A 12,420-nucleotide genomic window follows, 5' to 3' on the forward strand; every position below is an offset into this window, starting at 1 on the left:
TTTGTTAGAGAGTAACTTGTGACACAGTACAGCAGAGGAAAACCTGATAAAACATCTGATTAGCCCAGGTGACTTTTTTCTTTCCTGGGCTGTAGTAGTTTTGCAGTACATAGTAAGAACATTCATTTCTGCCTTCAGCTAAAACTTATGACTTTCACATTTATGTGCATTTAAGAGTAACTAAAATCTATGCAGCTGCAGAGGAAAACTTTTTACACAATCAGTAAAAAAGAATATGCAGGTGTAAAACGTTTTCTGTCATTCAGCTCTTCAGCATATGAATGAACATTATTTACTATGAGAAATTAGAGCCATGGTGAATTAACCATCAGCATGGGTATCCAAACAAGACATACTACTGGAAAGAGCCATGTTTGCAAGACACATTAAAAACCATCTTATATCTGCCACCTGTTTGCAATGTTTTCTTGTTTTCCTTTGAGGAAAGAAGAAAAATGTCAGATATTAAAGTAACTTCATTCAGTTCCTCAGCAAGATCAAATAAAACAAATCTCATTTAGCACAACCCCAAGCATCAATCCTTAGTTCTGATCACGAAGAAAAATCACTATAAGACATTAATTCTCATCCCAGTAACTAGAATGAACAGCCTCTATTTCTTCATGTCAGTAAGAAATGTTGCACGTTAATGACACAGATCCTTTACAGCCACCTGCTAAGTGCCCGTTTTTTAAGAGAGCAGGGAAAGCAACAATGCAATTTACTACTTGATTTAAAAATGCTATTTAGTAGTAGTCACGTCATTATCTCAGTGCGATCAATCTGGTCATAAACCAGGAACCTTTACCCAGGATATCACAAATGATTTCCCGCGATCATGAGCTTCCTTGTAGCTGTATGTAAAGAAAGGAAAGTAATCCCTGAAATAAATTACAGCTGAGATGCTTCTTCCTTCCTTCTGTTGTCATACATAATACGATGAAAGCCACAGTATGGAAAAGACAGAAAGTGTGACCTAATCTACATATGTTAGCGTAGATCAAATGAAAACCTACAGTCATACTATCTCAAAAGAAAAGTGTAATGATTTACATGAATGGCCTTGCCAAATTCTCTGGGGAACTCTCAGACTGAGAAGTATATAGGTCTCCATTTACTTTATCTTATCTGCTAACGATTTCATTGGTGCAGCATATAAAACAGAAGGCCTTTAAGCATTGCCTGGTCTCCTGTTGTAAAATTATCTTACAGGTTTCCAGGATTCAGATTTTATCTATGGAGGGATGTTGTTTTCTTACTTGTTTCATTTCAGCGCAAACTTTATATGTGTCAGGAGAAAAGATGTAATTTGCCTTTTATAAGACAGATTAAAGTTATGAAATTCTAATAGCAGATCTGATGAACGGAAAGAGGAGACAAGGAAAAACAAACATGTTGCCATGGGAATCTATTTTACTATAGCATAAAAAAATCCCATCTAATTTAAGATTTAATCTGACTCTAGTTAATGACCACATGTCGTCAATATTGCAGAATCAGGATCACGGCTCATAATTTATTTACAGTTGATAATGACATTACTGCTGTAAAGGTATATTACTAAGGCAATAAACAAGCTGTTACAGCATGAGAGGTCTTAGATACTTACTTGGTATCCATAGGGTTGATACTATGAAAGAAGTAGTGCATGTTATGGTAAAACATGCCGACAATGGTAATCCAAGCTGTGAAAAGGAAAGAGCTGTTATTTCTCAAAGCAACAGGTGTAAGCAAGAGACATTTCTCTCCTAGAATTAAAACTGTACTAAGATCTTTGGCTCCTATTATTCTCAGTATAGAATTCTCATTATTTTTTAAAATAAGTGAAAAAGTATGAACAACTTGCCGTACAGTGCAGGAGATAGATATCAAAATAGAAGGATGCTTCCCCTGTGCAACTGCACTTCCAAAATGAGTAAGTTGTTAAAGTAATCATTCATCGTCATAAAACTCCTCCATGTCACTAGAATGGGTGCATGGCGTGTATAGTGGACATCTCAATGGTATCTACAGTAACTTCAAGGCTACTTAACCACTATGTACATTAACTAGCAGTTTACAAAACTCAAGTACAGGCAAATGGTTTCTGCTTCGACAGCCTGTTTACTGCCTGCATTCCAAGTATTTATGGGTTCTTCAGCATCTAAAAGAAGAGATTTTAAGCGTATTTTATAAGTGTGAGCTGCACAGATGTCCTTTTTTATCCCTTTTGCTGGGTTCCAAGTATTTATACTGCAAACTGTTTCAGGTGGAATAATAAATGTTCAGGTTAGTTCTTTGGATGGTGTAGCTCAGCAGAAGGCTGAACTTGTTCAGAGGTGAGTTTTGGCTGGAAAACGCCCCTGCAGAGTATCTGCAGCTAACTTTGCACTGTGTGAGTAAGGAACCAAGCTTTTTTAAGCAGAAATGACTGAGGAAGGGTCTCTGGGTGTGCAGATTCTCTGGATTGTGGTTTAGGGTACATAGGCCAGATTTTCAAAGACTTAAGGATCCAGGTAGATACTTTTGTAAACAAATTTCTTCAGTCCTCAATTGCAACACAGAATTAGTTTAAAACATTGTTATGTTTAAATTTTGACTGAAACTTCGTATTTTTTGCCATCTTCTCGCTTTTTGAGATAAGCTAAAGTTTTAGCATAGGCATGGATTTCTTAGTTCTGCCTTTTTGCCTTGACTGTAGTTTACATCTTCATTCTGTTCCTGGATATGCTGTTGCTTAGATCTGTCATTTTATAGACAAATTTCATAAAAAATGTTAAAACAGATTTTGCATGGAAATACAAGTAGTGACTGATCTGGTAATCAGAAAATTCTTAAAAATAACCAGTTCGGGTGAACAAAAATCATTTAAGAAATGAAGGCTTTTCTCACGTAAAAAGACATCAGCATTAAATGGCTGACTTCTCTGTGGCCCAGCTGTATTATTCAAGTTAAATTCAAGTAATAGGAAGTATTATTCAAGTAAGATGAAAAATTCTACCACATTAATCATTCCTTAATGTGATAGAAGAACTGTTGTTGGTTTAGAACCAGTATAATCAACGGCAATCAAACTGGTTATTTGTAAAAGTAAGGCAAACAAAAAACTCTTTTCAAGCAAAATTATTCTTGAATGCCTCATTTACATGCTTCTGCTCTCTCTTTAATTTTTCCTTACCTCTTTCTTGAAAAGCTTCACTGGGAATAGAAATGTAACTCTGTCCTCGAGATGGAAAGCGATAATGGGACAAATTCAGAGTCTTAGGATGCATTTTGGCCAAAGTGTAATCTGTGTGATGATCCAAACAAAAATATAATAAAATCAATAGCCTTTATGACCTCCATGAGCATGTAGCTATGCTTTTCTAACAGCTATTGCAAATCTTGACTCTAAAGCTCCATATGTTTGTAGAAAATAGAATAAATTCCCTGCATACAAAATTGCCTTTTATATCCGAATTCTTTATGAGAGGAAAGGCAGCACACAGGGTGCTGGTACATGGTGGATCACTTCACCCATGTTCAAAGAACAGATTGATAACACTCTCTTCCCTTTCCACTGACATTTGGAAGTGCAATTTCAGAACACTTTCATTCAGAATGCCAGTGTCCAAGACAGCTTAGGGAGCGTGTGTGCAGTGATTAATGGTACTAGTGACTACTCAAGTAGGCCTCAGTGAAGCAGAAATAGAATGCCAGAACAGATCAATTACCTGTGCTACCTTAAGCAGATGAAATTACGTTGTTGGATGCAAAACAGTGGTAAAAGAAATTCTCCTAAAAGGTTTAAACTAGACTTCTGTCCCCAAATTAAAGTTTTGTAGTATCCACACATTTGCAAGTTCAAAGCACTGAATAAAAGCTCAGGGCAGTACTTTAATTGCCCACTAGTATAGTCTGTGCTGTGCTAAGTCTTTCGTATAGTTTTATTGGACTCATATGTGAAATCATTCCCCAGATAACATCAAGAACCTCAAGTGCAGTCAGAGATGATTACCTCCGGACTTTCTGCAGCTGAAATGGCATTCAAAAGAGAGAGTAATCTCTTTTGATTTCCTCTTAAGTGTTAGCAAAATAGAGGGGCTGCATGCACAGAAGCATTCAGGACACCCTGACAGGCCAAACAGAGAGAACAGCTGTGTTAAATCCTACCTGCTATGGATGATGTACCCTCAACAGTTAGAGGCAACGAGTTTTCTTCCAGATTGCGTGTCATATGCCCCATCACACTGTCAATAGTTTGAATTAAGCTTCCAAATATGTGAGCAGTCTGGGAGAAGAAGAAAGATAAGGCTCTACAACAAAAGAAATTGCAGTTCACAGCACAAACTGCCAAGGTGCCATGCTAAATTCCCGTGTGACTCATTGTTTGTCTGTCCAAAGTAACGTGATTTTCTCCATAACATTTTCTACATGTAGTGGATAAAATGTTATTTAAACTGATGTCACACAGAGCCCGATCTTATAAAATATTATGTTTTACAGAGTATCTCTAAAGGACTATTTCCTTCCATCAGCATTTGTCAATTATATTCAGGATTCAGAAAAATGACATCAAGAACTGGACAGATTACTTTGGTAGTATTTAAAGACTTGGATCAGACACTCATTGGAACATAATTTTAAATCCACCATAGTCCAGTTTTTATTTCATCTTTATTTGAACATTCCCCAGTCCAAAGCTACATGGGAAGTGTTTATATGTCTCCTGGAAAACAGTCCTCAGAGTGAATGCGTGTTTTAATGTAGAAGAAATCTACTTGATTTGATATTTCCTTACACAAGTGGCAATCCAGGGTTTTAAGCTAATAACTTAAATCCATTAGACATCTATCTGTCTTTCTTAACAGTGTTTTAGGATTCAGTAAGACCCTGATTTACGTTAGTAGCTTGTCCTCCACACTCATTTTAAAAACTTTCTGTTATGAAATTTGTGTTCCCTTAAGATTCAAATAAAAAATCTCAGGAAATTCCTGGAAAAGTATTTTTCTGCATTCAAATTTGGACAGGTCACGAAGAGAAAGATTGCTGATACAGGTTGCTTTTCCTGTGTCAGATGAAACCTCTGTCAAAGTTTCACTCCACTAAATTAGATAAGCACGGCTACATATCTCATGTGTATTGAAAAAATTCAATCTACAAAAAAATGCACACTTTTAATTACAAAAGGTAAATGCTAAAAAAAAGGAAACTTTGGGGCAAGAGAGATTAAATACTGACTTCACTGACGATATTTGTTTTTTTATAAATGCATTTCTTGGTTGTTTCTTTCATCCTGAAATATGTGGAAACAAACAGATAAAATTTCCTCAATTTAGCCCTGAAAAACATTTTTCTTAATTGTTTTGCATGGGGATCTTTATTTCAAATATGCAAATAACATATGAGCAAATAAGTCATACTGCAAGTCATATCAGGAAGAATAATAGAGGCAACCAATTTCATTACTGTCTATGCTAAATCACGCATCTGAATTAACCAAGAAGTCAAAGCTCATTTGTCTTACCTCAGGTATTTCAAGCCAATTGGGTAATAGCAGAAAGTCTTCAATAACTTTTAAAAATGCCTAAAAGAATGAAATAATATAGTTTTGCTTTTCATCTGTTACATCTCCTGGTAGGCACGCGAGGCAGATTTCTTGGTTTTCCTTAGGTTTATTTTAAGATTACAAACTTTTTTTCACTCTAGTCAGGTTCATCCCTACTGCAAGCATTCTCACCATGTTTTGTATAGTATTTTAAATTAATAGCTTATTTATTAAAAGTAGCACCACTGTGAAAGTCCCGAAGTACAATAATTACATTATATCTGATGTGACAACGCTGGATCTTAGGGGAAAGAATTTATTTTCCTAGTTTATCTAAACTCATGTGACATTAAAATACCTCTTCGTCTAAGATGAGATATTTCATCAGCACTGCGTATGAATTTAGGCTCTATCAGCTATTAAGTTTGATTATTTTCTGCTTAACTTTAGCACTTAAATGTTTCTGAGGTCAAGATCCATTGTGATGAGCACTGTTCCTGATACAGACTCTGTACTAAGGACTCTTGTTAACAGAGACAAACACAAGGAGGGGGCAGGGGAACACAGAAAATGACCAAAAAATCTAAAGAAAAATCACATTCCTTCTTAAACATCTCTTTCAAATGCGTTGAAAGCATCAACTGAATATAAAAGTCTCACTGAGAAACATGGAAGAAAGCAGAGTGTTTTATGAGCACATTTTTATAAGCAGTAAAACACAGGGCAGTACCAGAGCTTTTCTATAACCTTTTACCTCGAGCAACTGCAAGCTCTGTGCTGCCCCTCTGAAACAGAGTGTGGCATGCACAGAACTTACCTTGAAGCCAAGACCCAGCCCAAACTGCTGAGAGCTTTCAGGAAGCATCTCTTCCCAAGACTCAGCATCACTCCAGAATTAACACAAGAAGGGTGTATTAGAATACTAGAAAAGGGGGGAAAAGGGGAGGACTGGAACTGCTGGGCAGAATAGAATTATAACAGAAAACGTGAGTAAGATTTGTCAGAAGCAATACATTGTAAGTATGTCAGTAATCAGACAGCTTACTGCATATCACTTATATCAAATTTTCTTGTGCTGCGAGGCATATGACAACCAGCAAAGAGATAACTTTACAGAAAATAGCATGCATGCTCAGTGCTTGTCTTTCAGGGAATTAGCTTCAGACAATACAAAGCCTAACTATCAGTCAGACAAGTGACACAGTCTGTATGTATGAACAGAACTCTGGTGTTTATTTCCCAAAACAGCTTTGCTAAGGATAATCATGTCCCACTTTTCTGTCTGCACATTATTTTCACAACACACGAAGCAACAGATAGTGTGAATGAGCAGCCAAATCACAACCGAAATGATGTGGGCAACAGGTATGACATCTGGCAGGATGGTGTTCTGTTTTCAAATTAAAGCCCACACAAAATTTTCAGCAAAACAGAGGAAACAACAAATTAAGAGATTTTTTAGAATGATTTTTGCTCTGTATTTTGATTCACAAAGTCCAAGCTTTACATTTTGCAAACATTAAACCTTTAACAGAAACTGTCAAATGCTGCCTGTGTTTTTAGAAGCGTTTATTGATACTGTTGGTCCAAGTAAGTAATCCTTGTCACCCTGGTATTACCCACAGGCTTAAAGAAACCATCCCTGGTGAGGCCAGAGCTGATGGTTGTAATAATAGTTTTTTAGCCTGCTGAAATCAGGGAATTAGCTGCCCATCATTTTACAGAAGGCGAACTTTATGTTAGCAAGAAGGACCCCTTGTCATCAGTTTAGACCACAGAAAATGCCCTATAGTATGTACGACATATATTGAACACACAGCTGAAAAAAATTAATTAGGAATTATTTTCTTCTTTTCTATTTTCTGTTTAACTAAATCATTAATGTGTAGTCATGGTTCCAAATATCCATAAAACTTAAGCGTTAAATAAATAACATCCCCAAGAACTAATGAGACCTTGGAACTATTGTCTCTGGTTGAAGCTCACTGTCTGCTATTCCCTAAAATAGCTACTGCTTACTTCGTGTGTATATTCTGCAATCAGCAAAAACTTTCAAAGTTGCATTCCATATTCCACCTGCTGGGAAAATTTGAGTGTTATCTGGATCCACACACAGATTTTAAAAGTTTACCTCTGTCAGGCTTAGAGCAGTATTTTCTGACAAGGATTTGTTGGGCAAGCTGAAGGACACATTCTCCAGGTAGTCCAGCAGGATGTCAGAGGAGCGGAAGTTGCCTCTCTCTTTGGTCAAATTAGTTATGATGGGATGATAGGCATTTGTAGACAGCTGCAGGAGAAAGATACAAGTCATCAGCTCACTGCAAACAGCAGATGCTATTTGTGATGTCTGCCCAAAAGGGAGCTAAGTGACAGTTTTCGGTGCTCCAGGAATCACTGTAGCATTTCTAAGCAGTGCAACCTCAGGACTAAGCATTCCCCAGCCATAAATGCTGGGTAGAACAGTATATCACTAATAAAACTTTGACACTCCAGATAGCAAGAAAGTGAAGATACACAGGAACAACTATGTGCATGTAGGCTGTCTACAGCTAATTGCATATAGATTTCGTATGAAAATTAAGAAAAATTATCAAAACATTTTTGAATGTCCTCCATCTTCAAAATCCACTGAAATACTTTAGAACAAGTTTCTACTTTTTTATATAGAGAAATTATTGTTATTTAGCTGTGAATTCCTGTTATCTATCCAACATTAAGAGTTCTGTAGTTCTCCCATCTTTCAATCCTGGCTGAAAATACTCCCTGAGCATATCTGAAAACATTTATAAAAGTACTAAAGTACTAAATTAAGTGGCATTAACGAAAACTGTAAAATGTAGATCTGCAATTCTGTATTTGTAACAAATTCTGGTGTTTTAGAAAAGAGTTATGAGGATTTATCTTACCGCGGGTTTTGTAGTAGTTGTCATCGTAGACCATGAAAGAGTTGAAGAGAGCAAGAATTGCACACCTGGGGAAAACACGTACACAAATGAGTTAAATTTATTTAGGAAAAACTAATTTTAAAAATCTCCATATCTTATCAAGAACAGATAACGTACTGTGGGCACTTCTGACAAGTTTGCGTGTGGCCTAGTTGTATTTCTATATATATGATTCTTCAGAATCATGTATTCTTCAGTACAGGGACTGAGAGGACACAGACAACTGACAAAAATCAGAATACTGCCAACCATGGTTTTCCAGATGCTAATGCTGTCTGAATAAATACTTATGTCTTGAGTCTAAATGAATTGAGTGGCAAATAAAATCATGCAAATTCAGAAAGACTGTAATAAAAACTCAAGATTAATGAAATATTTCCACTGCTTTTGTCAAAACTGAGGCATCACTCAAATAAAAGTAGAAATGTTGGTATATATAACCTAACATGGCATTTTAGTTTTGCAGAAAGCGACTAACAGGAGTCAAAGAGTGAAAGCAACTTTCAGTATCAGTTGGAGAATACTGCAGATAGTGTCTCTACTGTTTTTAAGTTGATTCAAAGCAACAGTAAGGTCGCTATTACTCAGATGGGCTTCAGTAATAAATATCACCTCCTAGCACTATACGCATTGAAAATTACCATATAAGCAGGCCATAAGTGATTTGCCAAGACAGAAAGAATAAACTCAATTTGGGGTGGTTTCCAGCTGCTCCATTTTAAAAATATTGATTCCTTTCCATGCAAGGGAATTTATGGGTCATTTGTGATAGAGAAATAAAATTTTCTTCTAAACTACATCTTCCCAAAAATTTATGTTTGCCCAGGAGTATAGTATTTCAGCATAATCAAACAGTAGTGGAATATATTAGACACATTTTTATCATAGATCCAAATGTAACATGATTATTCATTCTGCTAAGGTACAGGCTGTCCTATTAAGTCTCTTATATCAGAACACATTAGCCCAGTTTCATCACTGTTTTAAGATCTCCAAGCTCAATAAACAGATACCAGGAATAACTCTGATTTACTGTGTTGATTAGTCTTGTGATGTCTGTTACTTTCTCTGAGAATGTCTCAGCTTCATTCTTAATTCAAACTGGAAAATTAAAATAAATAATAAAATAAAATAAAATCAGTTCAATACTTTGAGTGAAGAATCAAAGGGTCAATATTCCACATTTCTCCAATGTACTTTAACACTTCAAAATAATACTGGCTTTGTACTTATAAAAAAATAATCATAATACCTGCTGCCCCTTTACATTTGAATTCCCAAGACTCTAGAAAAAAAAATGCTCAAGTTTTAATCTCAGTTTAGATGTCAGAAATTTATTTTAGATTTTTCACTGAAAACAAAGTTCCTGATGATCCTGAAGACCTTTGAACTGAGGCTTTAAGAAAATTAAAACCAGAAAAACTTGGTATAATGCAAGTTTCAGTAAACTCACAAAAGCTCATAGCACAGCAGGAAGGTCTCAATGTATAAGTCAGGGAGTTCACCATGCAACTTTCCAAAAACCAACAGGGATGGTGTGGGAAGGTATAGGCAAGATTCTGTATAACTCTGCAAAAATTTAGACTTTATACAAATTATACTCCTCTATACACATACGGACAACTGGGTCAGTTTGAAGGTCTATTGCATTTGAATTTAGCAGCACAACATTCTACCCTAAATCACGGAATGGGTTTTATGGTACCTTTGAGTTGGATACTGTTACAGTGACCCTAGGTTGTTGTGAAAGACAAAACAGCCAGATACTCAAACAATTTTTCCAACATGACTAGACATTATAAACTTAATTTTAATTAATTTATTTTTATTTTTATTTATTTAGATTTTCAAATATGGAATAAAAATTTATACTATTTCCTACGTTAAATGAATTATCTGAAAATGTTTGAAGACATCCACAAGAATCACTTCGTAAAACACAAAACTTGAGCATGATTTCTATCATTTGTGTTGCAAAGCAAGTGGTCTGCTTCATTACATACTAGATGTAAGGTTTTCTTTTCAGTGGTTTCAATTCTGCTTTGTCTATTTGATATTTTTTCTAATATATTATATTTGTAAGTTGATTGCCATTATGAAACCTGGATGCCAAAAACACACGCATTCTCATTTACAAGTTTGCACCTGTGCTGTGTTATTCGGAATGTCCATTGTGAAAATTGTTCCCATGGGTTTAAAAGCACATGAGTAATTGAGTGTAACTGTGTTAGCCGTCAGTAACCTAATAAGTATTAATGAAAATAGAGAAACCACCAGTGAAGCCAAATGTTCCAGATGCCCCATAGCTTTATTCCTGAGGGGGACATTTTCTGATTGCTACTCACACACAAACACTTAATAGCAACAGCCTTTCTTGTACTGAAAAGTTTGTTATAAATATCTGTAGCGCAGCTGACATACTACTGGCCACTGTCTTCTACATTTTTGTTCAAATCCTGATTTGTTTTTATTTATATTAACTTTTAGCTAATATCTTTCTTTTTTGGTTCACAAACCTACATGAGTTATTAAATCTTTGTTGTTCCAGGAACTGGAGAGATAAGCATTATTATCCACATCTGTTGGAATACGCTAAGTGAGTTGCCTCTAAGATTACACAGGAGTGTTAGAAATCTGGAGTCAGTATTTCCTAATAGCGTTCTGCCTCCAGTCTAATTGTTGCTCTTCTCTTGATCCCAGGGGATATGAAAATGGCTGTAGACTTCTGATCTTTGTAAACTTTTTTTGACATTTTTAAGGAACTAGAAGCACAGATGAAAACACTGCATATCCAAAGATAGCAGAATGTTTCAGAGCCTTTCATAACTGCTTTTTTCTTTCTCTGAAAAAACTACTTTAAATAGCTGAAAGATATAAACACGAATCCTACACACTAACCATTTTTAAGACAACATCTTTACAGAGCATGACTTATGACAATAAGAGTGCACATACTCACCAATAGCAGCTGTAAAGTACTGCTCAATTTCGTTGGGGGTGAGCGCCCTTTCCCATATAATGAATTCATCAAATGCTCCATTCACGTAGCGCTTCGTTTGATCCCCTTCTGTTCCAGTCAGCAGGTTTGCACTGGGGTCTCCATAATCATAGAACACTTTGCCATCTGGATCAGTTGTGTTTAGAGTTCCATTGACGTAGACCTTCAGTCCTTCTCTTGATTTCCAAGTGAAGAGAATATGAGTCCAATAAGGACCTACAAAACAGTTAGTCACAGCAAAATCTATGAATCATTTCCATTTAGAGCCTCTCCTATTCAGTAAGTTTTTGCTGACTTGTGCAATGCTTTAGAGCTATATAGGAAGTGCTAAAAGTGAATTATGGAATGCTGATGTCATGTATATTAATCTTTATACACATGGGGAAGCCCATACTTTGGCAGAGCGCCTGCTAGCTTTTGTCTGAACTCTTACTGGGGCTCTCTACAGTTCCATAAATTACACTTGTTAAGTACTATTGGCCAAGACTTGAAGTCTCTTCAGTACTGTCTCAAAATTCAATTCTGCAAGAACTTCATAAAGATTGCAAGAACTGGAGAACAGGCAAATAGGCTAATCGAAAGCTGCCACAGTTTCAGTTAGAGTTCAGAAGCTGAAAACATATTACTCATTTTTACTTGGATTGAATAATCCACCAATGTACAATTTATTCTTACCCTTTAACAGCTTTTCTCTTAAGACAAGATTTCAGAACTGATTATAAAACTTTGGCACTATGAGGCGAGGAAGTTCTATATTCCCAGTCTGCAGAGAGTTAAATGATGGCAAGAAAAATGTTTAGTGACTGTCACTGGCATTACTATAAGTCCAGAATTTGTCTCAGTCACTAGGTAAGAGTTTCCCAACAATACAAAGTTTAGATAGAAGCAGTAAGATATGGGATATACCAAAATGTTTCTTAATACCATGTCATGACATGTAAAACTTAACAGACGCTTAACAGGTGAAAAAG

At 36.0% G+C, this 12,420-nt stretch overlaps 1 protein-coding gene and 1 long non-coding RNA gene across 3 annotated transcripts in view; one reads left to right on the forward strand and one right to left on the reverse strand.

The window, feature by feature from the left end:
- The window catches only part of LOC110406436, a 297,282-nt gene that overhangs the window by 273,502 nt on the left and 11,360 nt on the right, over positions 1 to 12,420 (forward strand). The gene's annotated exons all lie outside the window — the stretch shown is intronic.
- The window catches only part of ADGRD1 (adhesion G protein-coupled receptor D1), a 130,981-nt gene that overhangs the window by 104,582 nt on the left and 13,979 nt on the right, over positions 1 to 12,420 (reverse strand). Inside the window, exons 6-12 of the mRNA XM_021412936.1 lie at positions 11,411 to 11,665; positions 8,413 to 8,477; positions 7,638 to 7,793; positions 5,486 to 5,545; positions 4,132 to 4,249; positions 3,158 to 3,268; positions 1,610 to 1,685 (exon numbers count right to left, since the gene is read on the reverse strand). Coding sequence (XP_021268611.1) covers positions 1,610 to 1,685; positions 3,158 to 3,268; positions 4,132 to 4,249; positions 5,486 to 5,545; positions 7,638 to 7,793; positions 8,413 to 8,477; positions 11,411 to 11,665 — 841 coding nt within the window. The remainder of the gene's footprint in view (positions 1 to 1,609; positions 1,686 to 3,157; positions 3,269 to 4,131; positions 4,250 to 5,485; positions 5,546 to 7,637; positions 7,794 to 8,412; positions 8,478 to 11,410; positions 11,666 to 12,420) is intronic.

Source organism: Numida meleagris, chromosome 14 (assembly GCF_002078875.1).
Source record: "Numida meleagris isolate 19003 breed g44 Domestic line chromosome 14, NumMel1.0, whole genome shotgun sequence".
Taxonomy (NCBI): domain Eukaryota; kingdom Metazoa; phylum Chordata; class Aves; order Galliformes; family Numididae; genus Numida; species Numida meleagris.